This window comes from Budorcas taxicolor, chromosome 18 (genome assembly GCF_023091745.1).
Source record: "Budorcas taxicolor isolate Tak-1 chromosome 18, Takin1.1, whole genome shotgun sequence".
Classification (NCBI taxonomy): Eukaryota; Metazoa; Chordata; class Mammalia; order Artiodactyla; family Bovidae; genus Budorcas; species Budorcas taxicolor.
Genome location: NC_068927.1, coordinates 41084319 through 41109462, shown reverse-complemented (window position 1 = coordinate 41109462; position 25144 = coordinate 41084319). Strand labels below are relative to the sequence as shown.

General features: G+C 46.2%; 1 protein-coding gene and 1 long non-coding RNA gene across 2 annotated transcripts; both read right to left on the bottom strand.

Annotated features, from left to right (window-relative positions):
• Positions 1-7533: 7533 nt before the first annotated feature.
• ZNF23 (zinc finger protein 23) lies at positions 7534-12245 on the bottom strand. Its single transcript, XM_052656755.1, has 4 exons — positions 11957-12245; positions 11260-11872; positions 7889-7967; positions 7534-7782 (listed from the first exon to the last, which is right to left on the bottom strand). Exons 1-4 carry the CDS (start codon positions 12243-12245, stop codon positions 7534-7536), a joined length of 1230 nt encoding a protein of 409 aa, XP_052512715.1.
• Positions 12246-15410: 3165 nt separating this feature from the next.
• Positions 15411-23692, bottom strand: LOC128064197 (uncharacterized). The gene is made up of 3 exons (XR_008200929.1): positions 23574-23692; positions 19236-19300; positions 15411-15537 (listed from the first exon to the last, which is right to left on the bottom strand). It is a non-coding gene; the product is annotated as an uncharacterized LOC128064197 (long non-coding RNA).
• Positions 23693-25144: the final 1452 nt, after the last annotated feature.

The following is a 25144-nucleotide window of genomic DNA, read 5'->3' as shown; positions in this document are numbered from 1 at the left end:
TTTATCCTCAAGTTACCCTCAAATATAAGCTAAATAATCTATGTCTAAATGGAAGCATTATAGCATTGCTTGTGATAAATGACTGGACGAACCCAAAATCTGTAAGAAGGAGTGGTAAAATAAGTCACAGTAATATGCGTAAAGTGGAATATGACACAATTGTGAAGAAGAATAAGGACGCTGATGTCTGGACGTGGAAAATTCCAAGGAAAGTTAATGGGGAAGGAGTGGATTCAATGTGTATAATGCACAGCTTTCGTGTAAAAGGATGGAAATTATAACCTATCTTTGCATATGCTTGTATAGACTTAACAAATTAGGAAGGGTGCTGCCCTTAGGAATAGAAATTGACAAGTAGGAAAGAGGAATGGCAGGAGGATGTCACTGCAAAACTTGGGATATATTTTGCATGCCTGTGGCTCTTTAGACCTAAATTAAAATTGTTGGACCATGAGCCTTTTTCCTCAACCAGGTCCTTTCTTTGTCATTTCCCCCAACTGGCAATCTGAGGTTCTCATGATTCTTAACTGTTGTTATTGTTTAATTGCTAAGTTGTGTCCAACTCTAAGACCCCAAGGACTGTAGCTCCCCTGGCTCCTCTGTCCATGGGATTCTCCAGGCAACAATACTGGAGTGGGTTGTCATTTCCTTCTTCAGGGGATCTTCCCCACCCAGGGATCAAACCCAGGTCTCCTGCACTGGCAGGCGGATTTCCCACCACTGAGCCACCAGGGAAGCCCAATTCTTAATTACTTGTTTAAATAATTCAGCAAACTTGCCAAGACATGCAGCAGTCTCCTTTAACTGGGACACCAGGTCTGGGCTGGCCATGAGGGTGGTGGAAGGGCAGAGCACACACCTTTCCAGCCAGGGGGATGGGGATGCACAGAGAGAGACGGGCAAGAGCCCAGGCCCACGTGTGGGTAAAGCTTAAAGGCAGTGAAGCCATTTAGACAGGATTTCATGGATGAGAAGGATTACATCCTAAGAATAAGACAAGGCTTTCTAAAGTGTCCAAGGAAGAGTCAGCATCACCAATTCCCTTCTCTGCTCCACCCTCAGAACTGGGAATAAAGGCAACTCTCTTTCTCAAGCTTCAGCACAAAATGCTAGAGCAGAGATTCACCCTGCCAGCAAGACGAGCACTCACCAGTCCCTCACAGCATGCAACTCACCTCCGTAGGCAGGTAAGACCCTGGAGACAGGAGGTGAGAACTGCACACATCTGGTTAGTAATGGGAATCTCTTCCTCCAGCTTCATCCACCCCTCCCTCATTCAGGCACTGCCCCTTGTGCTGCAGGCTGCTAGTTTAGACTAATTGATAATTAAGCCCTGGGTCAGGTGTAGGGCCCTGGATGGCTCATCAGTTACCGGGTGTGACCTCAGCCACTGCAGAGCTGGGCTGCCTTCAGTGATAAGGCTGGGATAAGAATCCTGGGATAAGACTGGGATCTGCCCAATAAATTCACGGCAGGAGGCCAGGTGCAGTGAGACATTTTTCAAGGAATGGGTTCAGGGCACCCCATGTGAGCCAGTGTTTGCGCAAAGATGGAGAGCTGGGTGGAGCTACACCTAGCAGCAGTTTCACATTCTCATCTCCAGGTGAACCCCGTGGACACAGGGAGGCCAGCCCTGTCACCTCTCATCTCTCACCAGTCTCTCTCAGAAAGTGAGGATCAGGGAACTCTTCTCTGCGGAGGCCTCACCAGTGATTCTTACATTGGAGTGCTCAACACCTGGAGGGCTTGTTAAAACCCAGCACTGGGCCCACCACAGGAGATTCTGATTCTGCGGCCCTGGGGTGGGGTCTGGCTCTAGGTGAGTGATCACACCATCACGATTATCTGGGTCATGAAGATCTTCTCTGTATAGTTCTTCTGTGTATTCTTGACACCTCTTCTTAATATCTTCTGCTTCTGTTAGGTCCATATCATTTCTGTCCTTTGTTGTTCCCATCTTTGCATGAAATGTTCCCTTGGTATCTCTTGTTTTCTTGAAGACATCTCTAGTCTTTCCCATTCTATTGTTTTCATCTATTTCTTTCCACTGATTGTCGAGGAAGGCTTTCTTATCTACCCTTGCTATTCTTTGGAACTCTGCATTCAAATGGGTATATCTTTCCTTTTCTCCTTTGCCTTGCGCTTCTCTTCACATCCTAAAGGAAATACATCCTAAAGGAAATCAGTCCTGAATATTCACTGGAAGGACTGATGCTGAAGCTGAAACTCCAATTCTTTGGCCACATGATGCAAAGAAATAACTCTTTTAAAAAGACCTTGATACTGGGAAAGACTGAAGACAGGAGGAGAAGGGGATGACAGAGGATGAGATAGCTGGATGGCATCACTGACTTAATGGACATGCGTTTGAGTAAGTTCCGGGAGTTGGTGGTGGACAGGGAAGCCTGGTGTGCTGCAGTCCGTGGGGTCGCAAAGAGTTGGACACAACTGAGGGACTGAACTGAACTGAACTGGTGTGGGGTCTGAGACTTGATATTTCTAGTGACTTCCCCAGTGAGGGTGATGCTGCTGCTAGTGGTCTGGGGACCCCACTAGAGAGGCACCGCCTAAATCCCTCTGTTTGGTGGTCCTTTTCTGGCAGGAGGGGAAGGGGTGACAAGCCCGGACCTCTTCTGCTCTGCTCCCCTTGTTCACCTCCAGTCATGGCCCACCCCTCCCACTGAACACACTGACTCTGTTCTGCTTTTTCTCACTTGTTGCCTTCCTTCTTTTGAAGTGTAAGTACTGAAATTGCTGCTGCTTACAAAGAAATCTTTTACCACCCCTGACTTCCAATATCCAAAGCTCTCTGTCTCTCCCTTTCTCTCTCCCCACTCATGAACACAGCCCTTGTCTCCAAAACTATTATCGCTGCCTTTGGTCTTCTAGGTAATGCCTGTATTTAAGGTCTGTCCCTAGGTGACTTCCCTAGTGGTTCAGTGGCTAAGACTTGATGCTCCCAGCTCCCAACACAAGGGGCCCAGATTTGATCCCTGGTCAGGGAACAAGATCCCACGTGCAGCGGCTAAACGATCCCACATGCTGCAACTAAGGCTGGGTGCAGCCAAATAACTAAATATTTAAAAAAAAAAAAAAAAAGAAGAAGAAGAAGAAAAAAGAAAGTTGTGATCAGTGTGTTCTCAGGAAAAAGGAGTCAGTCTGGACTTAAACAGGAGGAACTGTTTGCTCAAAGCATTTCTTAATAAGTAGTTTAGTGGTTTACTTCCCAAAAGACAGGAATATTTTGAGCACTGACTATATTTCCACCCTCATGCTGTTTGTTCTCTCATCTAGGACCTCTGTTTTGAAAAAAAAATTATGAAAAGTTAAAAAAAGACCACGTCTGTCAGTTTCAGACAGCCTGCCAGCCTGAGAGAGACCAGTGAGAGGACCCCAGTGGTCAGCGAGGCAGCCCCTGGAGAAGAGGGTTCATGAAGGGGCCTAGGGTCTGGATCACAATCCAGAACACTGCTGGGCACTAGACGTTCATTTCCTGCATCATCATCATAGCCCACTCTCAGAGCTGACCCAGGAGGGAGGTGACACTGAAGGGAGCTAATGCTTTGAGAGTTTGAATAACTTGCTCAAGATCACACAGCAAGGAAGGGCTAGAGTTAAGAGTTTGAGACCAGGTTTGCACAACCCCACACAGCCTTCTATTGGAGTGCAGGAAGACGGAGGACAATAGGAACAGGGGCCACTTGGCTGCAGCAGCCTGGAGGGGTGCTTCCTGGGCACTCTCAGGACAGACATGAGAACGCCAAGAGCTGAACTGTCAACTTCTGATAAGAATGGGAGTGGGGACTTGCCTGGTGGTAAAGAACCTACCTTCCAAGGCAGGGGATATGGGTTTGATCCTTGTTGGTGAACTAAAATTCCACAGGGCAACTAAGCCCACGCATGCATCACAACTACTGAAGCCCATGCACCCTAGAGCCTGTGCTCTGCAAAGAGAGAAGCCACCACAGTGAGAAGCCCACCCACCACAACTAGAGAGTAGCTCCTGCTCACCTCAACCAGAGAAAGCCTGTGCGCAGCAAGGAACAGCTGTGCACTGCAACAAAGACCCAGAGCAGCCAAAACCACTCACTTAAACAAAATTACCATATGACCCAGCAATTCCACTCCTACGTATATACCTAAAAGAACTGAAAACAGAGGCTCAAACAGATTTTTGTATACCAGTGTTCACAGCAGCATTATTCGCAATAGCCAACAGGTACAAACAAACAACCCAAGAGTCCATCAACAAACGGATGGATAGGCAAGATGTGCTTTCTCCATATGCTAGAATATCAGTCGCCAATAAAAATAAAGGAAGGACACATACATGCTACAACTTAGATGAACCTTGAAAACATTACACTACGTAAAAAAACAGATACAATAGCTCCATATTGTATGAGGCCATTTACATGAAATACCCAGAATGAAAATGAAAGTGTTCTTCAGTCAGTCGTGTCCAATTCCTTGTGACCCCATGGACTATAGCCCTCCAGGCTCCTCTGTCCATGGAATTCTCCAGGCAAGAATACTGAAGTGGGTTGCCATTCCCTTCTCCAAGAGATCTTTCTGATACAGAGATCAAATCAGGGTGTCCTGCATTGTAGGCAGATTCTTTACCATCTGAGCCACAACAGAGATCAGAGACCATTTACATGAAATACCCAGAATAGTCAAATCTATATATAGAGAAAACAGATTAGTAGTTTCTAGGGATTGGAAGGTGGGGATGGGGGTACAGGGAGCAACTGCTTAATAGTCATGGGATTCTTTCTGGGGTGATGAAAAGGTCTGAAACTAGATAGTAGTGATCAGTGCACTGTGAAAGTACGAATGCCACTTTAAAATAGTTAAAACGGTAAAGTTCATGTTACGTGTATCTTACCACAATTAAAAAACCAATGAAAACAGACTTTGTGTCAATGAGTTAGAGGCCGTGCAAGTCCCAATAGGTAGCATTTTCCCCTTCTTCCTCTTCATCCACCAAACCCCAAAAAGTTTAGCTGGTAGTTTTCTCACCTTTGCTTTGGTAAGAGAAGAACCAGCAAGATGCAGGTAGGTACCCCTCCGTGCCCAGAGACCCTGGCCAGAGACAGTCTAACGGGCAAGGATTTGTTCGCCCTCTGGTGGGCAATCGAAGAGCAACCCAATTCTAACCACTTAGCATCTCTTCATGGGAAATAGATGGGGAAACAGTGGAAACAGTGTCAGACTTGATTTTTGTGGGCTCCAAAATCACTGCAGATGATGACTGCAGCCATGAAATTAAAAGATGCTTACTCCTTGGAAGGAAAGTTATGACCAACCTAGATAGCATATTCAAAAGCAGAGACATTATTTTGCCAACAAAGGCCCATCTAGTCAAAGCTATGGTTTTTCCAGTAGTCATGTATGGATATGAGAGTTGGACTGTGAAGAAAGCTGAGCACCGAAGAATTAATGCTTTTGAACTGTGGTGTTGGAGAAGACTCTTGAGAGTCCCTTGGACTGCAAGGAGATACAACCAGTCCATTCTAAAGATCAGTCCTGGGTGTTCTTTGGAAGGAATAATGCTAAAGCTGAAACTCCAGTACTTTGGCCACCTCATGTGAAGAGTTGACTCATTGGAAAAGACTCTGATCCTGGGAGGGATTGGGGGCAGGAGGAGAAGGGGATGACAGAGGATGAGATGGCTGGATGGTATCACCGACTTGATGGATGTGAGTTTGAGTGAACTCCAGGAGTTGGTGATGGACAGGGAGGCCTGGCATGCTGCAGTTCATGGGGTCGCAAAGAGTCGGATGACTGAGCGACTGAACTGAAGATATTTGTATTCACATCCCAAAGCATTTGATGGTGGTACTCAGGGTGCCACTCCCCCACCCTGGAATTTCTCTTTCTGCAGGAGAGCCTCCAGAGAATTGACTAGGGCCCCTGCTGTGGATGAAAATGTTACAACCATATAAACACAGGCATGAAACACTTCTTCCCTTACTAATTCACTGACATTACCCACTCAACAGAAATTATTCACAGGCAAGTTCCACCCAGCTTGTGAATGTTGGAGGTGGTATTGGAACTGTGGTGTTGGAGAAGACCCTTGAGAGTCCCTTGGACTGCAAAGAGATCCAACCAGTCATCCTAAAGGAAATCAGTCCTGAATATCACCGGAAGGACTGATGCTGAAGCTGAAACTCCAATACTTTGGCCACATGATGTGAAGAACTGATTCATTGGAAAAGACCCTGATGCTGGGAAAGATCGAAGGCAGGAGGAGAAGGGGACAACAGAGGATGAGATGGTTGGATGGCATCACCAACTCAATGGACATGAGTTTAAGTAAGTTCCAGGAGTTGGTGATGGACAGGGAAGCCTGGTGTGCTGCAGTTCATGGGGTCGCAGTCACACATGACTGAGGACTGAACTGAAGTTCTGGCCTCGTCCAATGAGTTACCCACAATGAGCTTGTGGTCCGCAAGGTGAGTCAGTAAACCAGCAGCTCCAAGTAGGGAAGGCGGAAAATGATATTAATTAGACGAAGGTGAGGTGAGGACCCAGAACAGGGGACACAGTGCTAACCAACCAAGGAGATCAGGGAGGGAGGCGGGGAAAAGTTCTCCAGGTAAAGGACACTCCTCACAGTTCCCTGGGTCCCTTTGCTTCCTCTCCCTTCCTTCCTGTCCTGAGGAGCCTCCAACTCACCACTCCTTACTTTGAGCCCTTCCCAGGAAAGCATGGTGGTGGGTCCCACCTCCCCCATCTTGTAGGTTCTTCCTACCCATCTCACCCCCACAGCCTGGCTACTGAACGCCTGTGTTCTCAATTCTGTATTTCACTTTTCCTGATGGAACGACCTCTTACCTCCCAAGGGATGTTTAGGCAAAGCCCTTTCCCCTTACTCCCAGGGGCCTGGAACTGACCCCTCCTCGAAGTTCCACAGCAGTTCTATTTACCTGCGTTCACCTGGTGGCTCAGATAGTAAAGAACCCACCTGCAACATGGGAGACCAGGTTCAATCCCAGGGTTGGAGGACAGCATGGCAACCCACTCCAGTATTCTTGCCTAGAGAATCCCCAAGGACGGAGCAGTCTGGCGGGCTACAGTCCATGGGATCGCAAAGAGTCAGACACAACTGAGCAACTAAGCACGGCACGCAGTCCTACAGAAGCTCTATATTGTGTTCACAATATAAGCCTCGAGTCAGATTTCATGGAGGGTAGGAGTGAGGGTGGAAATACCTTGTGCTTCTTTTAAGAAAAGTTTGCAATGCCTTCTATGCATCCTTCTGACTGACCTGCAGAACTCGGGGTCCTGGCCGCACACAGTCCAATTCCGCGGCTTCACGCACCCCAGCATTCCCCCAACCCGACTCCCACCCCCGCGCCCTGGTCTCTAAGATCGTGTCCTCCCCCACCCCCACTCCGCGGATCACCAGGAGACTTACCGTCAAGGGCTCAGACCCGCTGCCCCAGGACTCCGCCCGGGAGACTCCTCAGGACCTGGGCAGGGAGAGCCGGCCCGCGCCAAGGTGACCCCGGCAACCTCGCGCTCCTAGTTCGTTTCTTCCCGCCCTGCAGTGAGCGGACCGGCCGCCGGGGGCAGCAGGGGCCAAGCTGGCGGTCTGTTCGTCTTAATGGCTGGCTCCTCGTGCCCACAGCGCCGGCCTCCGAGCCCTGGACCCGCGGGCCCGTCCTCTCCGCTCTCTCTCACTTCGAGGCCAAAACAGAATCCCAGGGCGACAAGGCGCGCGCCCAAGGGCGACGGGAAGGGAGGCGGCCACCGGCTGCCAGCGCCGCACGTCTATGGCCCACGACGGATGGGACCGAGAGCCTCAGGCCCCCACCTGCAGCAGGTGGGCCCCGGAGCCCCGGAGATGCGTCAAACCCTGGGCAGGACGACCCCTTACCTTGGCGAGCCGAGGAGAGGGGCGAGAGAGGTGAATGCGGCCGCGCCGCTGGAAGGGCTTCCTGGAGGCTGGGCTTCGGCTGAGTGTGGGTGGGATTTCAGTGGCCAGGAGCGTGGGGGGGGAGGGGGGGCACGTTTCAGGGGCACTGGAAACACTTGAGCGCTGACCTGCGCAGGGCAGGGGCTGGTGAGCGGGGAGAGGAGGGTAGGAAACCAGAGCCGGAGCGGGACCCAGAGTCGGCCCCGGGAAGCCCAGGAGCAGGCGGAGAACGCCGGGTCCCCGCAGAGCGGGCTCAGACCTCGGGCGGAAGCCCCAGCAACCCTGTGAGGTGTGGGATTTGCTGAGACCACGTGGTCTGTGGTGCGAATAGGGCCCGAGAGAAGGAGGAAGGGACTGCAGGGAGCTTGCGGCGAAGAAGACCGAAGTTCGCTCCTCTCGGATTCCCCAGGCACTTCGGTAACCCTGGCCTGTGGATGGGTCCACAAATGTTCAATTGAACTGAGTGGACTATGTAAGGGAAGGGGTGTCCTCAGTTCCTTGTCAGAAGAAAGCACAGCAGAGTGGGGCTATGGTCTGCGAAGAACAGGGATGTCAGAGGTGGAGAGGTCATAGGAACATCTTAGGAGCCTCTTCTCAGAACCCCCGGCCTCACCACAAGGAGAGGGCTGCCACCCAGGGGAGGCTGTGCTGTCTCTTGTCCCCCCCACCCACGCCCACCCCGACCAGATGTCACAGAAGCCCTGCCTCCACCCATTGCACACACCCTCCCTCCCTGATTGGGCCTCTGCTCACCAGGCTTCTCAGACCTACTGGATGCCCGGAAGCAGCCATGTTTTCTTCTGAGCCTCAGTTTTCCCTCCTGATCTGGACAGGGCAGGACCAGGTATTCTCTGAGGTCCCTTCCAGTGTGACAGGCCTGGGCAGAAGGGTGCCCTGTGCTGCAGGGATGGAACATGCTGACCTGGACTGAGACACTTGATTTAATCCTGACCCTTCCAGGCTCATGGCTCCTGTTGAGAAAAGAAGTGCTTTTGCGAGGTCTCCAGTGCCATGGCTCTTTTTAGTCTCTGGAAGGCCTCGACTGGACCCAGGCAGCTTCTTCGCTGGAGTAGTGAACATCGAGGCGACAGGTGTCAGGACTTCTGGGCCATAGGGGCCACATGACTTCATGAGACTGCAGTTATCTACTTTCTTCACCCTTGTATCCTTGGGATCTAAGCAGGGGACCTGCCATGGATAGTAACAAAGCTACAGAGGAGAAAACTCTCAGGAGCCGTCTGGGTGAAATGGGCCTTACACCCTAGGTCCAGCCCCAACCCTGCAGATCAATAGCCTTGAGACCCAGAGGCCAAGTTCACACAGGATTGGGGGGCAGATCTGGAAGATACGTTCCGTCCTCAGTGATTCTCAGCCTTCCTAGAGTCCCTGCCTTGGTCCTGCCACAGCAGAGACGGTGCTAAGACTCCACCTGGAGCCAGGACTGCAGGACTTCTGTCCCCATCTCCCGTTACATCCAGAGACCAGCTGGAGAATATTCATGACCTAGGAGGGGTGGGGTGAGCCACAGCCTTCTACCCTCTTCTCTCACCTGGGTAAGGGGACACATTAGCTAGCCACTGATTTGCTGTGTGACCAGGGGCAGTGCCATCTGTCTTTGGTTTTCAGTGTTTCTGTAAATAAATGAAGAACTTGGTTCCTATGGCCTGGGGCACTTCTGGGTCTGTGTGGTCTAGAACTGCCCAGAGGAGTAGGCCAAGATGATTGGGTGAAGGACTATGCTCTCCCGTGGCCGGGGGGCCTCCAGGGTCTGCCTCCACCCATGTGCAGCTTCCAGAAGCTGGAGTTGGGTGGGGAGGGGTCACTTACACAGTGGTCCTGGACATTCTGCTGAGGTGCTACACCATGTCATTAGCTTTCTGGCAGGAGTGGTTTCTCTGAGGTACACAAAACAGTACTCCCAGAAAACACTGGTCTTCTAAGCTACAGAGAGTGCAGGAGCAGGTATGGGTTTGAAAGGGGTGCTGTGGGGTATACTGTGTGTCTGAGAGTCTGTGTTCATCTTGATGTGGGACAGAGGTTTGAGGGCTTACTATGTGTGACTGTATGCTTTTAATTTTTACTCCTTAGAGTACTCCTTAGACTGAACATCTTCCATTGTCACTTTTATATCTTTTTTAAAAGCTGCTTGCTATTGTTGTTTGCTGGGTTTTAGAATTTCTCTTAACTGTAAGATCTCTTTGTATATTATGTACCACATGTTAATAACACGAATTTTACAAATTTATTTCCACTTTTGGTGCTTTATCTTTTATTTGGAGTTATTCAAAACAAAAGCATAAAGATTCAATTTTGAAGTCAATTTATCAGTATTTTCCCTCATGGTTGGTTTCTAGCTTTCATCTGATGCTTAGAAAGATTTTCTCCATTGCATGAAAATAAAAAGATTTACTCATATTTTTCCCTTAAGGAAAGCTTTATTGTTATACCTCTTTACAAACTGATGCATGCTTGTTGTCAAAAATTAAAGGGCAATAAATTAATTTAGGTAAGTAGTTAAAGAGTTTTTCTAAGAAGAAAGTATTGCTTTCTTCCACTTTACTTCCCTTCTGTGGCCCTCAGTGAAGATCTGTAAGTTCTCCACATAAGTCCTACATAATAAGTTTATACCCAGAAAATTGACTCTTCTTGATGCTATTGGGAATGGAATATTTTCCTTCATTATATTTTCTATTGGTTGTTGGTATAAACCAAACTATTTATTTTTGGATGTTATTTGAAAACTGGTCATCATTCTTGATTTAAAATTGAGTAAAATGAAAAAGACTTGTTTCCCTATGAAGACTCAGCCATATTAATTTCCCTTTCAGGGTTTTCCACCACGGTGAATCTGAGGACACTTGATCCAGTTCAGCATTAATGCTGACAATTTTCTACATCCCTTTCATTAAGACTTTTCTTCACTGTGGATGCTCTGATGCTGACTAAGTTGGAAGCTAAACCTGAAGGCTTTCCCACACACATTACACACAAAGGGTTTCTTCCAAGTATGTACCGTCTGATGTATAATACAGTCAGAACTATAGCTGAAGCCTTTGCCACACTCCACACATCTGAAGGGTTTCTCTCCAGTGTGGCTTCTTTGATGCCGAATTAAATGAGCATTAACATGGAAGGCTTTTCCACACTCCTTACACTGAAAGGGTTTCTCTCCAGTATGGATTCTCTGATGCACAATATAGTCAGAACTACAGCTGAATGCTTTCTCACATTCCATACATTTGAAAGGTTTCTCCCCAGTGTGTATTCTCTGATGCCTAGTTAGTTTGGCATTGATGCTAAAGGCTTTCCCACATTCCTTACATTGGTAGGGCTTTTCTCCAGTGTGGATTCGGTGATGATCAAGTAGGTTTCTTTTAGAAGTAAAGCATTTCCCACACTCATTACATTCAAAGGGTTTCTCCCCAGTGTGAATCCTCTGATGCTGCATTAACTTCGCATTAACGTTGAAGGCCTTTCCACACTCATTACACTCGTAGGGCTTCTCCCCGGTGTGGATTCTCAGATGCTGCCGAAGCTGTGAGTTACACCTGAAGGTTTTGCCACATTCTTTACACTCATAGGGTTTCTCACCCGTGTGGATTCTCTGGTGCTGGATTAATTTCCCTTTGACGCCAAAGGCTTTTCCACATTCAGTACACTCATAGGGTTTCTCCCCTGTGTGAATTCTTTGATGCTGAATGAGTTTTGCATTACTACTAAAGGCCTTTCCACACTCCTTACACTGAAACGGCCTCTCTCCAGTGTGGGTGCTCTGATGCTGCCTAAGCTGGGAACTGCACCTGAAGCCTCTCCCACACTCAGTACATTCATAAGGTTTCTCTCCAGTGTGGATCCGCTGATGTTGAATTAATTTTGCATTAACATTGAAAGCTCTCCCACAGTCATTACACTCGTAAGGTTTCTCTCCAGTGTGGATTCTCTGATGTATGATATACGCAGAACTGCAGCTAAAGCTGCTCCCACAGTCCTTGCACTGATAGGGCCTCTCTCCTGTATGGATTCTCTGATGCCTACTGAGACTCCCGTTAACACTGAAGGCTTTTCCACACACCTTACACTGATAGGGCTTCTCCCCACTGTGGATTGTCTGATGTGTAATATAATGGGAACTGTAACTGAAGCTTTTACCGCACTCTACACATTTGAAGGGCTTCTCCCCACTGTGAAGTCTTTGATGCCAAATTAATTTTGCACTGATGCTAAAGGCTTTGCCACACTCCTTATACTGATGGGGCTTCTCTCCAGTGTAGCTATCTTGACCCTGATTAAGTTGAGAATTATAGCTAAAGTTTTCCATTAATTCTTCACATTTAAAAGGTCTTTCCCCAGAATTAATTATTTCCTGTTGAATAAGTTTTGTGTCAAAGCTGAAGGCTTTCTCCCATCCTGTACACTCAGGGGGCTGCTCTCCAGTGGAGATGGTATGACACTGATTCAAATTTGGACTCTGACTAAAGAAACACTCCTCCATTGGGCTAGTACTGTCTTTCACCATCCCGTCAATGACATTGCTGTTTTCTTTCTTCACACTTCCTACTGAGTGGACCTCCTGCTTTCTCTCTAGGATATAGGTTTCTGAAAAGTCTGTTTCCTGAAAAGAGTTCCTCTGAAGTTCATGTGATATATTACATTTTTCTTCATACATTTCTTCTGTCAAATTATTGTCAGTCTGGATATCAATATCTAATACAAAAAACAAAACATAAAATATCATGTAAGAACCATGTTTAAAAAAAGAAAAAGAACTGTGACAGAATACATGATCAAAGTAATCGAGAGGGCTCTTTAAAATCACCAGATTGGGCCAAAGAATCTAAAGCTGGAATAATATATACTTATTTTTTAAAATGAAATAAACCCATGTGTGCTGATGTGAAAAGATGTCAGATACATTGTTTACTGGAAAACAACTTGAGATATGGTATGTAAAATATCTTCCATTTGTGTACAGAAAGTGAAAAGGGCCAACATACATCTATTTGAATATGGCTAGAAATCTCCTGCAAGAATACACAAGAAACTGAACAAACTGGCACAGGAATTTTGGGAAACTTCCCCACTGCTTCCACTTATGCACTTTTTGTACTGTTTTGAGCATGTGCAAATATTACAAATAGTAAAGTAATGATTTTTAAAGATCACCAGTCTCTAAACCAATAGCCAATAACAAGAAGGTTAAGAATAACAGCAGTGGGACAAAATTCTAGGTCTTATCTGCCAGATCAACATTCCTTCTATCACATCATATTTTACTACACTTTGCAGTTTCTGTTAATAAAAATAGAAATTGCTTAAGAAGGAAAAGGCACAGAATCCAACATGTGGCAACAAGGGATGGCAAGTATTGACAGCACTAGGAAGCAAATGGGACTCAAGAGTCTTCTCCAACACCACAGTTCAAAAGCATCAATTCTTCAGCGCTCAGCCTTCTTCACAGTCCAACTCTCACATCCATAACATGACCACTGGAAAAACCATAGCCTTGACTAGACGGACCTTAGTCGGCAAAGTAATGTCTCTGCTTTTGAATATACTATCTAGATTGGTCATAACTTTTCTTCCAAGGAGTAAGCGTCTTTTAATTTCATGGCTGCAATCACCATCTGCAGTGATTTTGGAGCCCACAAAAATCAAGTCTGACACTGTTTCCACTGTTTCCCCATCTATTTGCCATGAAGTGATGGGACTGGATGCCATGATCTTCATTTTCTGAATGTTGAGCTTTAGGCCAACTTTTTAACTCTCCTCTTTCATTTTCATCAAGAGGCTTTTGAGTTCCTCTTCACTTTCTGCCATAAGGGTGGTGTCATCTGCATATCTGAGGTGATTGATATTTCTCCCGGAAATCTTGATTCCAGCTTGTGTTTCTTCCAGTCCAGCGTTTCTCATGATGTTCTCTGCATATAAGTTAAATAAGCAGGGTGACAATATACAGCCTTGACGTATTCCTTTTCCTATTTGGAACCAGTCTGTTGTTCCATGTCCAGTTCTAACTGCTGCTTCCTGACCTGCATACAGATTTCTCAAGAGGCAGGCAGGTCAGGTGGTCTGGTATTCCCATCTCTTTCAGAATTTTCCACAGTTTATTGTGATCCACACAGACAAAGGCTTTGGCATAGTCAATAAAGCAGAAATAGATGTTTTTCTGGAACTCTCTTGCTTTTTCCATGATCCAGCGGATTTAGAGAAGACAAATAACAGACCTGCTCAAAGTCACACAACTATGAAGTAGCACAGTTAGGACTGGATCTGAGAAAGTCTACTCCAAAGCCTAGGTTAAAAGACTTAATTCTGTATCCTTCATATTAAGTGTATAGTGCATAGAAAATAGCAAGGACCCAAAGAAGTACTGAATCCATTCCTTTTGTTTCAGAAAGGTAGATAACAAAATTAGGATTGAAAAGAATTAGAATGAAGCATTCGAAAAAAGATCTGTTCTTGGAATTATAAAGAAATAGTGAACTACAAAAACAGAAAGGTCTCAAATGTTCCTATCTCTAGAAATCAAAATTTATTTAAATGTTACTCTGTACACCTGGCCAAGAAACATGGCATGCTTCTATGTTGCTGAAGTTGACTTTCTTCCTAAAGGGTTAAACTACTTTCCAGCATAAGGGCAATGTGTGCCTCCCTTACCAGTCCAGAGGCCCTGGGGGCCCGTGCCTGCTCCAGAGGCCAGTGGAGATGGGCCCTCCAGTTCACCTCCTCCCTCCAGTTGTGAGATCACAGCAGGTTTGAGAAGGGGAAATCCTGTTTCAGGGAAAGGAAAAAGGAAAGGCAGGTGAATAATCTCCCACAGCTGATTTCCTAAACCTCTTCTCAGATTGTGTCAGTAATGGGGAGAGAAGGAATGAGCCCTAGGGGGGTCTTGTGCCTAAGAACTATGGGAAAGGGGGTGGGGTGGGTGGGTAGGAAGTGTATGTGTAGGGTCGGGTGGGAGGCAGAAGCTTGAGAAGATGTGGGAGGATTTGGGCAGGGCCAGACTGAGACACTTCATGCAGGGCAAATAAAGACATTCTGCCTAAAGGGACAGATACCATTTTTTGACCATGGCCTAAATAATATTCCAAGTACACTGAGATTCCTAGAAAGACTCAAGAGATGCAGGCTGGGTGACGGGGAACCTGAAGGTAATACCGCAGAACAGGAAGTTACTTTTTTTCCTCTCTGTATCCAGAACAGCCTATAGCGTGAATCAAGAGTGCATGCCAGTCCCAGCAGAGTCCTATATTGGCCCCAAAAGGGCTTAGGGTTCATCCTTCCCAGCAACCCCTGGGCCTAGGGGATTAGGAATCAGCTCCTGGGTTCCTACTCTGTAAAGGATTACCAGAAGCCCCCTTGCAACCAGTAAAGGGAAAGGAAGCCAGGAAACCCTAATAAGCAGTCTGAGCCCCGGGGGAGAAAGTGCTTACCCAGAGAAGCCACATTCCCATAATTCTCCAGCATCACATCCCTGTACAGGGCCCTCTGTGCAGTGGACAGGCCATCCCACTCCGTCTGGGTGAAGTACACAGCCACATCCTCGAAGGTCACCGACTTCTGAAACAACAGGTTCCTGCTGCCCTACGGCCAATTCCATGGCTCATGCCCTAGGTGAGGGGCAGAGGGCAGTATGAGGGCTTGAGGCGGCGCTTGTGGAGAGCACAGAGGTAATAGGGGAAAATATTTACAAAATATACCTGGAATGTAAGGCATGGCATATCTGGCTCACAGCAGAGAAACCTCATGCCACATTTCATACTTACAAAAGATGACATTAAGTTGAAATGAGAAAACAAATTCACATGACTGAGTTCTCCTAATGCAATTGCTTTCTTTCAGTTAAACTACCACGCCCCTCACTGGCGGAAGCAGCACTGGACCCACCCATAGGCTTCGCACTCCTGGCCTTGAGGTCTTGCCTTCCGCGCCCAGCTTACTGCACCTTGCCCTCACCCTCAAGCCAGCTCCAAAGCATATCCATGGCTTCTATCACATCCACCCCCACCTGCCACAGATTTCTATCATGCTCCCTCTATGAGAGGATGCACAGCCTCTGCTCCAGCACCTCCAGCAGAGGAAGCTCAGTGCTGCCCAGATCAGCTGGGCAGCATCGGGGTGGAGAGTAGGGTAAGAGAAGGCTGCCCATTCTGCCTCCAAATGGGTTTCACTGAAAGCCTGTTTTCTGTAACCCTCTCCCATTCAAGCCTCATCTTGTCCAACTTCACCCAAGACTTCACTGTCTCTCCAAGGAGGTTTGGGAAAGAAGAAAGGTCACCATCTTTTCAGTTACTCCTTTGCATCACTCCACACTCAGCACAGACTCCTTCCTCAGCCTTCTGAAACACCTTTGGGACACAGCGGCAGCGATCTGCCTCTCAACTATTCTCTACCAGGATCTGTCTTAATCAATTGTACATGGATCACTCAGTCCTGACTACAGCGCTGGGAGATAGGCACTGTGTTGTGTTCATTCTGCCACAAGAGAAACAAAAGGCAAAGAGGATCGAAGTGACATGTCCACAGTCACCCAGGCATTGCATGACTCTTTACTGTTCAGCCCTGTGTCACATGTGGGACCATAATGTAGTCAGATTTCTTATGGCTATATAGGGAATAGTTTTGAGGGGAGATTTGAAAGCAGAGTGACCACTTCAGAAAAAGTCCCATCAGTCTAGGTGATGTAGGCTTCATTAAGACAAGTGGTTGCTAAAGAGGAGGATGCTTAACATAATTCAGGTAATGCTTAACATAAAAATCTCTAGGACAGTGAGTCAAAGGATTGGGGTGGGGTAAAGGAGGGAGGATCTAGGAATGAATCACCAGGTTTCTTTTTTATGCGGATTATGGGGGGAGACACCAGCTGAGATTTGAATTCAGGAGGAAGCACCGGTTGTCGGATAAAGTGGGTGGTGGCTGGTGTTGAGGGCATTTCATTTTGTACTGCGAAGTTATTTGACTCATCCAGGTCACACAATGAGTGACTCACAGAAATGCTCACAGATTGGACTAGAATGGTTGATGGGTTGGCTGCTACTGCTAAGTCGCTTCAGTTGTGTCCGACTCTGTGCGACCCCACAGACGGCAGCCCACCAGGCTCTCCCATCCCTGGGATTCTCCAGGCAAGAAAGAGAATAGTTGAGAGGCAGATTGTTGCTGGTGTGTCCCAAAGGTGTTTCAGAAGGCTGAGGAAGGAGTCCTGAGTGTGGAGTGATACAGAGGAGTAACTGAAAAGATGGTGACCTTTCTTCTTTCCCAAACCTCCCTGGAGAGACAGTGAAGTCTTGGGTGAAGTTGGACAAGATGAGGCTTGAATGGGAGAGGGTTACAGAAAACAGGCTTTCAGTGAAACCCATTTGGAGGCAGAATGGGCAGCCTCCTCTTACCCTACTCTCCACCCCGATGCTGCCCAGCTGATCTGGGCAGCACTGAGCTTCCTCTGCTGGAGGTGCTGGAGCAGAGGCTGTGCATCCTCTCATAGAGGGAGCATGATAGAAATCTGTGGCAGGTGGGGGTGGATGTGATAGAAGCCATGGATATGCTTTGGAGCTGGCCTGAGGGTGGGGGCAAGGTGCAGTAAGCTGGGCGCGGAAGGCAAGACCTCAAGGCCAGGAGTGCGAAGCCTATGGGTGCGTCCAAAATGGCAACCCACTCCAGTGTTCTTACCTGGAGAATCTCAGGGACGGGGGAGCCAGGTGGGCTGCCGTCTATGGGGTCGCACAGAGTCGGACACAACTGAAGCGACTTAGCAGTAGCAGCCAACCCATCAACCATTCTAGTCCAATCTGTGAGCATTTCTGTGAGTCACTCATTATGTGACCTGGATGAGTCAAATAACTTCGCAGTACAAAATGAAATGCCCTCAACACCAGCCACCACCCACTTTATCCGACAACCGGTGCTTCCTCCTGAATTCAAATCTCAGCTGGTGTCTCCCCCCATAATCCGCATAAAAAAGAAACCTGGTGATTCATTCCTAGATCCTCCCTCCTTTACCCCACCCCAATCCTTTGACTCACTGTCCTAGAGATTTTTATGTTAAGCATTACCTGAATTATGTTAAGCATCCTCCTCTTTAGCAACCACTTGTCTTAATGAAGCCTACATCACCTAGACTGATGGGACTTTTTCTGAAGTGGTCACTCTGCTTTCAAATCTCCCCTCAAAACTATTCCCTATATAGCCATAAGAAATCTGACTACATTATGGTCCCACATGTGACACAGGGCTGAACAGTAAAGAGTCATGCAATGCCTGGGTGACTGTGGACATGTCACTTCGATCCTCTTTGCCTTTTGTTTCTCTTGTGGCAGAATGAACACAACACAGTGCCTATCTCCCAGCGCTGTAGTCAGGACTGAGTGATCCATGTAAAGTGCTTAGTATGGTGGCTGCAGTACAGTAAGCTTCAAATGGTATAACTAGAGTCACTGTGACTATGACTATTCCCAAATTATGCGAAGAGTTGACTCACTGGAAAAGACCCTGATGCTGGGAGGGAATGGGGGCAGGAGGAACAGGGGACGACACAGGATGAAATAGCTGGATGGCATCACCGCCTCGATGCACATGAGTTTGGGTGAACTCCTGAAGTCAGTGATAGACAGGAAGACCTGGTGTGCTGCGATTCATGAGGTTGCAAAGAGTCAGACACAACTGAGCGACTGAACTGAACTGACAGTCCATGGAGGTCCATGGATGAGCATCAAGGGGCCATGAAATCCTTGAAATTGTATGGAAAATTCTGTTTGCTTGTTATTCTGGGGGAGAGTATCCACAGCTCTTAACAGAGAACTAAACTTTGACCACTGCACCCCAAGCCCTGAACGCCTCTCCAGGACACAGTGAGACATCCCACCCCACAGTACATCCTTTCTTTTTTCCTTTACTTGACCCCACTCTCATCTTCTGCTTGCCCTGGAATTATAGGCATAACCACCTTTATGTGGATCTTGTCCTGCTATCCCTCTTTATCTAGATTCCCCTTCCTAGAATCCTAGTCCTCTGCTATTTTCCTCCATTCACAGGCAGCTTCCACTTCTCTTATTCACCAGAGCCCTCTGCTGGTAGAGCAAGACAAACCACTATGCAGAACACTATACCTCTGCCTTCCCCTCACTCGTGTCTTTCCTTTCCTGGTCTCTGGACCCCATCCCTCCACATCACCCATCTTTCCACAAGCTCCAGCCCAGCAGGCGGAAGCATGGAGGGCCCCTCCAGCTTTCACAGCAAGGCTCACCGGCTTCCCTTCTCAGTTTTCTTCAATGTGAAACTGCTCAGAGGAAGAGATGAAGGACCCACAGCTCACCTGGGGCCAGGATGTCAGAAGCATGGCTGCCATCACCTGATCTCCCTCTCAGAGGAGGACTGGAGCTGAGGGAAAACAGGGGAATAAGTACAAGAGAAGTCATCCCCATCAGGAACCATATAGCCCCTCACAGAAGGTTTGAGACACAGGCAGCCAGCATCCAGACAGAGGTGCAAGCAGAAGCTACCTGCCATGGTAAGAAAGGAGTGATCTGTTCAATGGTTCTGTGCCCGGGGTCCTCCCAGCCATGACATCGATGCTCACTGCCAGGAACTCTGGGATTTTTACAGTTCTGACATATACTGTACACACAAACATGGACTGGTTATTTCCTGATTTTTACTGATTCCAAAGTCAGTCTTGAGATGTTCTATTTTCTTAAAATATTGTCCATGTCTTTCAGAATTTTAACGAGTATAGGATTATGGGAAACACTGGCTTGTGTTTTTTTTTTTTCATTTTCTTCCATACCTGAAGCTTCTCTGCTTTTCCTACTTCTTTCGATATATGTGTTCTCGAGACCTTTTAGCTTTAGTTAATGTTATGGACTGAGTGTCTCCCCTCAAGATTTGAATGTTGAAGCCGTAATTTCCAATGTGACTATATTTGGAGACAGGACTCATGAAGATGTAATGAGGTCAAACAAGGTCATAATCTGATAGAGCCAGTGCCCTAAGAAAAGGAAGAGACTCCAGAGCTCTCTGTCTCTGCCATGTGAGGACACAAGTGAGAAGCAGCCATCTGTAATGAAAAAGAATCCTTACCAAGAATCAAATTATCTTGTACCTTGATCTTGGACTTCTAGCCTTCAAAATTAAGAGAAATCACTTTCTGTTGTTTAAGTAAACAGTGTACGGTGTTTTGTTATGGCAACCCAGGAAGACTAAAAACATTAGGCTGAATTGTGGTTTATCTATGTTAACTCTGTTTTATTTTTAAACAACCAGCTTTTTAATTTTGAACACCACTTCCTTTTCTACTTTTTAATTAAGCTCTGCTTTTTTAAAATTAATTAATTCATTTTAATTGCAGGATAATTACAATATTGTGTTGGTTTTTGCCATATATCGACATGAATGCATGAGTGCACGTGTCCCCCTAACCTCTGCTTTGTAAAATTCGTTTCTCTAGCTCTGTAAGAGATACCTTATGCACCTTACCAAATCCTCTTGTCCACTCTTAGTCCAGTTCCAGAGGCTTTGACCAGCTTTGCACAAGTACAACCTAGCAATGCTTCCTCAAAGGTCTATACCACACATGGTCGTGGCTCCTGCCCTGGGGCTTCTCTGCCCTGTGTAGGACATCTGCACGCATCCACTGGGTCCTGAAGGACAGGGGAGTTAAAGTCTGTGATGCCACCCTTGACCAACAGCAGATAGAGGTCAGTGGATAAACACTTTCCCCTTTAGTCTCCCAGGTGGGCAGCCATGAGACTCCAAGGCTCTTCAAAGACCCTGTAGTCAGAGCACCACTCTCCCATTGAGAGACCAGCCTGGCAACTCGTCCTTGTGTTGGTCCCTCCTTCTCCGTTTCACTTCCCTTGTCTTTACCTCTGTCCCAGGACTAAATTTCCAAATAAACAGCCCGTCCACAAGCCTCTGTCCAATGTTCTGCTTTTAAGGAATGCTAAACTACAAAAGGTTCTACCAATTTTATTACATAAAGTTTTCTCCATAACCCATGATTACTTTTACCTAATTGTTTATAGACCCAGTAAAGAGTGAACTCTCACAAAACTCTGAGTCCTTATATATCATGGGCAAATCCTTTCAAATCTTTGAGAAATTAATAATTCTAACACTATTTAAACAGTAGCAGATACCAGCAAAATAAGTTAGTACTAGTTTATTAACGGGACATTATGACTAAGAGGGAACATACCATGAACACAAGTAAAGTTCAATATTGGCATACAGGTTATACTTTTCACATTAATAAAGAAATAAAAACATACTCTCCATCTTAGTGGATGTCAAACATGTTTGATAAAATTCAACATTCACGCCTAAATTTTAAAACTAATACCCCAGGGAACCTCTCATATGTAGGTGATATACATACAAAATTATTCATTATCAGCAGTATTTTAGTAACAAAATAATTGGAAACACCTTACCTGTCCACTGAGAATACATGAACAAGCAGTGTTACGGAAATTAAATACATAGTCTTGTTTAGGCTTCAGAGACAAAGCAGAGCAGGCCTCTGACCTTGCTTCTGACCCACCTGCACACTGCCCTGACTACTGCTGTGGGTGCCAGCCACACCTGCTCTGAGTGTCAGAAGAGAAACACAATAGACAGATAGGGAGCAGATCTTGGAAACTGTTAAGTCCCTGGAGGAGGTCTGGCCAAACACTCCGAGACTTAGCAACATTCCAAGATTTGCAGAACAAAGCAAACAGCATTGTAAAAAAAAATTAACATACTACCAGTGCTGCAGTTTTGCTCAGACTGACAATGATATCAGTTTGCTTCCTGGATCATAAAGGAGAACCCAAACTGCAATCTTTGAAGTCTCACCCATGGAGAGGATGCCCTGCCTGGGACCTTTTCCCAATTGGGACTCCAGATGTGCTGTGACACGGGACCCAGTGCTGTTTGAGTCTGGACGTTGGTCAAAACCCAATTTGGTGATGTATCCTCTGCTGTTTCTCTTTTCTTTTAATGTTAGTATATTAAAAGTAAGCTATATAATTCTCTAATAAATATTGCTATTGTTTACTTGTATGTAACAAGTGGCTTATTTTGTTAACAAATCCTTTGACCCTGAGATGAAGTGAAGACTTTCAGCAAAACAAGCTGTCATACATTTTTACAATGGAACATCACCCAGTAGCAAAAATGAATGACTCAGCAACACACACAATCTGGATGAATTTAGGATCATAATACTGAGTTAGGCAAGTCTCAGAAGACTTGCCCAGACTTACAGACACCATGACACTACCTTCATAAAACTCAAAAACAAACAGAATTAATCACATTATTTACAGAAACAAGTATACATGATAAAATTATTTTTTAAAATAGGTAAGGGAATGATGGATTTCCCTAGTGGCTCAGTGGTAAAGAATCTGCCTGCAATGCAGGATCAGATTCGATCCCTATGTCAGGAAGATCCCTCGAAGAAGGTAATGCCAACCCACTCCAGTATTCTTGCCTGGGAAATACTATGTACAGAGAAGCCTGAAGGGCTACTGTCCTTGGGGCTGCAAAAGAGTCAGACATGACTCTTACCAACTAAACAACAACAGCAAAGGCTATGATTAACACAAAATTCAAGAGAGTACCTCTAGAAGACAGAAAGTGGGAGCTGGAGTGGGGAGGAGCACACAAACACATGCAGCCATACTGGCAATATTCTCCTTTTTATTGGAGTGTTTCATGGGTGCTCACATCACTACTATGCTTCAAAGATGCCATGCTAGATCAATCTTCTGAATACATGAATTACATTGAAAATATATACTTATCTATATGATATGAAATACTTTTCAACATGCAAAATCTATTGTGCTATCTTTTGTATAAAACAAAAAGGAACTGCAAGGAAATATATGTATATCTGGTGATTTGTGCAGAAAGAAATAAAAGGAAAAACCAGAAACTAAGGAGAAAAGGTGCCTCAGGTGTGGATGGGAAGTCGGTGAAAGCAACTCAGGGAATGAAAACAGGGTGGAAGGAAACCTGGGGTGTAGAAGTAGAAGGGGTGACAGGAAATGGCACCTCACTGAGTGTGTCTTTTTGTTCTTTCTAACCATAGTACTTCTTTGCATATCAAAATACACACACACACATATATATATAAAAAAAAAAAATCAGCGAGCCAGGATGGAATGGGGGTGACAATCTCCAAAAACTATAAACAACAGCAAGTGAGCCTAACCATACCACAACATTACTGCACTGAAGCAGTAATGGGAAGTGATGGCTCTGAAAAATAATATTTTAACTAAATACTGTTAGGCTAAAAAGACCTGTACCCAAAGCCTTCTTGAGGTTGTATGATTTTTAAATTTATTTCCATTCTTCGCTATTTGGCAGTTAACACCTAAGACCACAAATTTTCCTTTGAACACACTACAAACCACATTCCAAAAGCTTTTCAAATATATATATATACACACACACACACACACATATATATATATATATATATGTCTTCATTACTGCTTTACATTTTTAGTAAACTTGCTTTCCTGAGGGTATAAATGAGCAATTCAATAACTATTTTATGGGTATTCTAGGACTGAGAAAATCAGTATATTCCACATTGTAAAAATCATTCCCAGGTCACTGTCATCCCACAGCCCCAGAGACGGTGGGGCCAGGTTACCTTATGGAACTAACATCGCTCCAGAAGACAGTGCCCTCCAAAATCTGGGCTTCTTTCGCTCTCAGGTGCCCTGGAGGGGCTTGGCTTTTTCTGTTCCCCCACTGACCTCGATTCACCCTGTTAGGAAGTAAGGCACATGAAGCTTATACTTGAAACACATACAGATAAAAGCCCCTGGACTAACCCAACACGTATCTTAGGCCTCTTCACCTCCGCAAATATTCCACCCTCTGGCCGCTCCAACACAAGCTCCCAAAAGGCCAGTAGCATCTTCTCCAAAGTGCTAACTGCTCGCGGCTTCGCGGTTGTGACAATAACCCAGGCTTCGCCTTCTATCCGACGGAACGTAATCGGCTACTAAATCTAAAATAGGCGCGAAGAGGAGCGGAAGAAGCCCACAGACACGGGAGATCCACCTCAACGGAGACTGGAGCATCACAACCCCAACCAGAGGTTTTGACCAGGCACCGCCCCCGCCTCCCGCAGCCCACACTCACCTCCGGAGCTGGCCGCTCCGCGGCGCGGCCGGAAGTACGTCACCAGACCGCGGCCGAGTCTCTCTAGCAGCAGCATCGCTCCTTCTCGGATGTGCTCTGACCCCGCCCCCTGCAGCGGAATCCCGGGTAGTCTAGCCTGACTTCTCCCGGCTACGGATCCATCTAATAAAGAAAGCAGTGCTCCTCGAGGTGGGATAGGGAAGGCAAGAACGAGGCGAGCGGTGAACCCAAACCAGGGGCCGGCGTCGGAAATCTTTATCGTAGTAAAGCTGCAGGTATAACCAGATTTGGGAGTTTCCGGACTGGACCCCTGATCACACGATGTCAAACCTAAGGCCCCCTTTTTAAAACAAATATTTCCTAATGACCACCATAAGCCCCTGTCATGAAACTCATAGGTAATAGCTTAGAAGATCATACACAGTATAAACAACCTATTCTTTAAAAAGAAATGTTATGTAATAAAGGAGAAATGATTTATAATTTAAAGTGTATGTATTTCAGTAGGTAAATGTTTGGTAAGTCTGCCGTAGACCTAATAGTGAAATTGCTCAGTCGTGTCCGACTCTTTGGATCCCATGGACTGTAGCCTACCAGGCTCCTCCTTCCGTGGAATTTTCCAGGTTAGAGTACTAGAGTGGGTTGCCATTTCCTTCTCCAGGGGATCTTCCCCACCCAGGGATTGAACCGAGGTCTCCCGCATTGCGGGCAGATGCTTTACCATCTGAGCGATCAGGGAAGCCCGTAGGCCTATTAAGTCCTCAGAAAACTTGCCTCTACATATAGAACATGTGGGGTCCACAGCCATAATGCTGTATCTTATATTGGTATTTCAAAAAACTACAAGGTGTGATCCAAAATGGTTGATCACAGAATCTCCTGATTACACATACACAGTAGTTTCATTTCTGGAGAATCAGCTATGTCAAAACTGTGCAAAAATACACTGTGTTTATCCTGATTAAAAAAAAAAAAAAAAAAGCTCTAGATTCAGGTCATCTGTAAGCAGTTTTTACCTATGTGAATGTCCATCAAGACGTATGAAAGCCTGTGAAAACTTTTCATAGGCAGGTT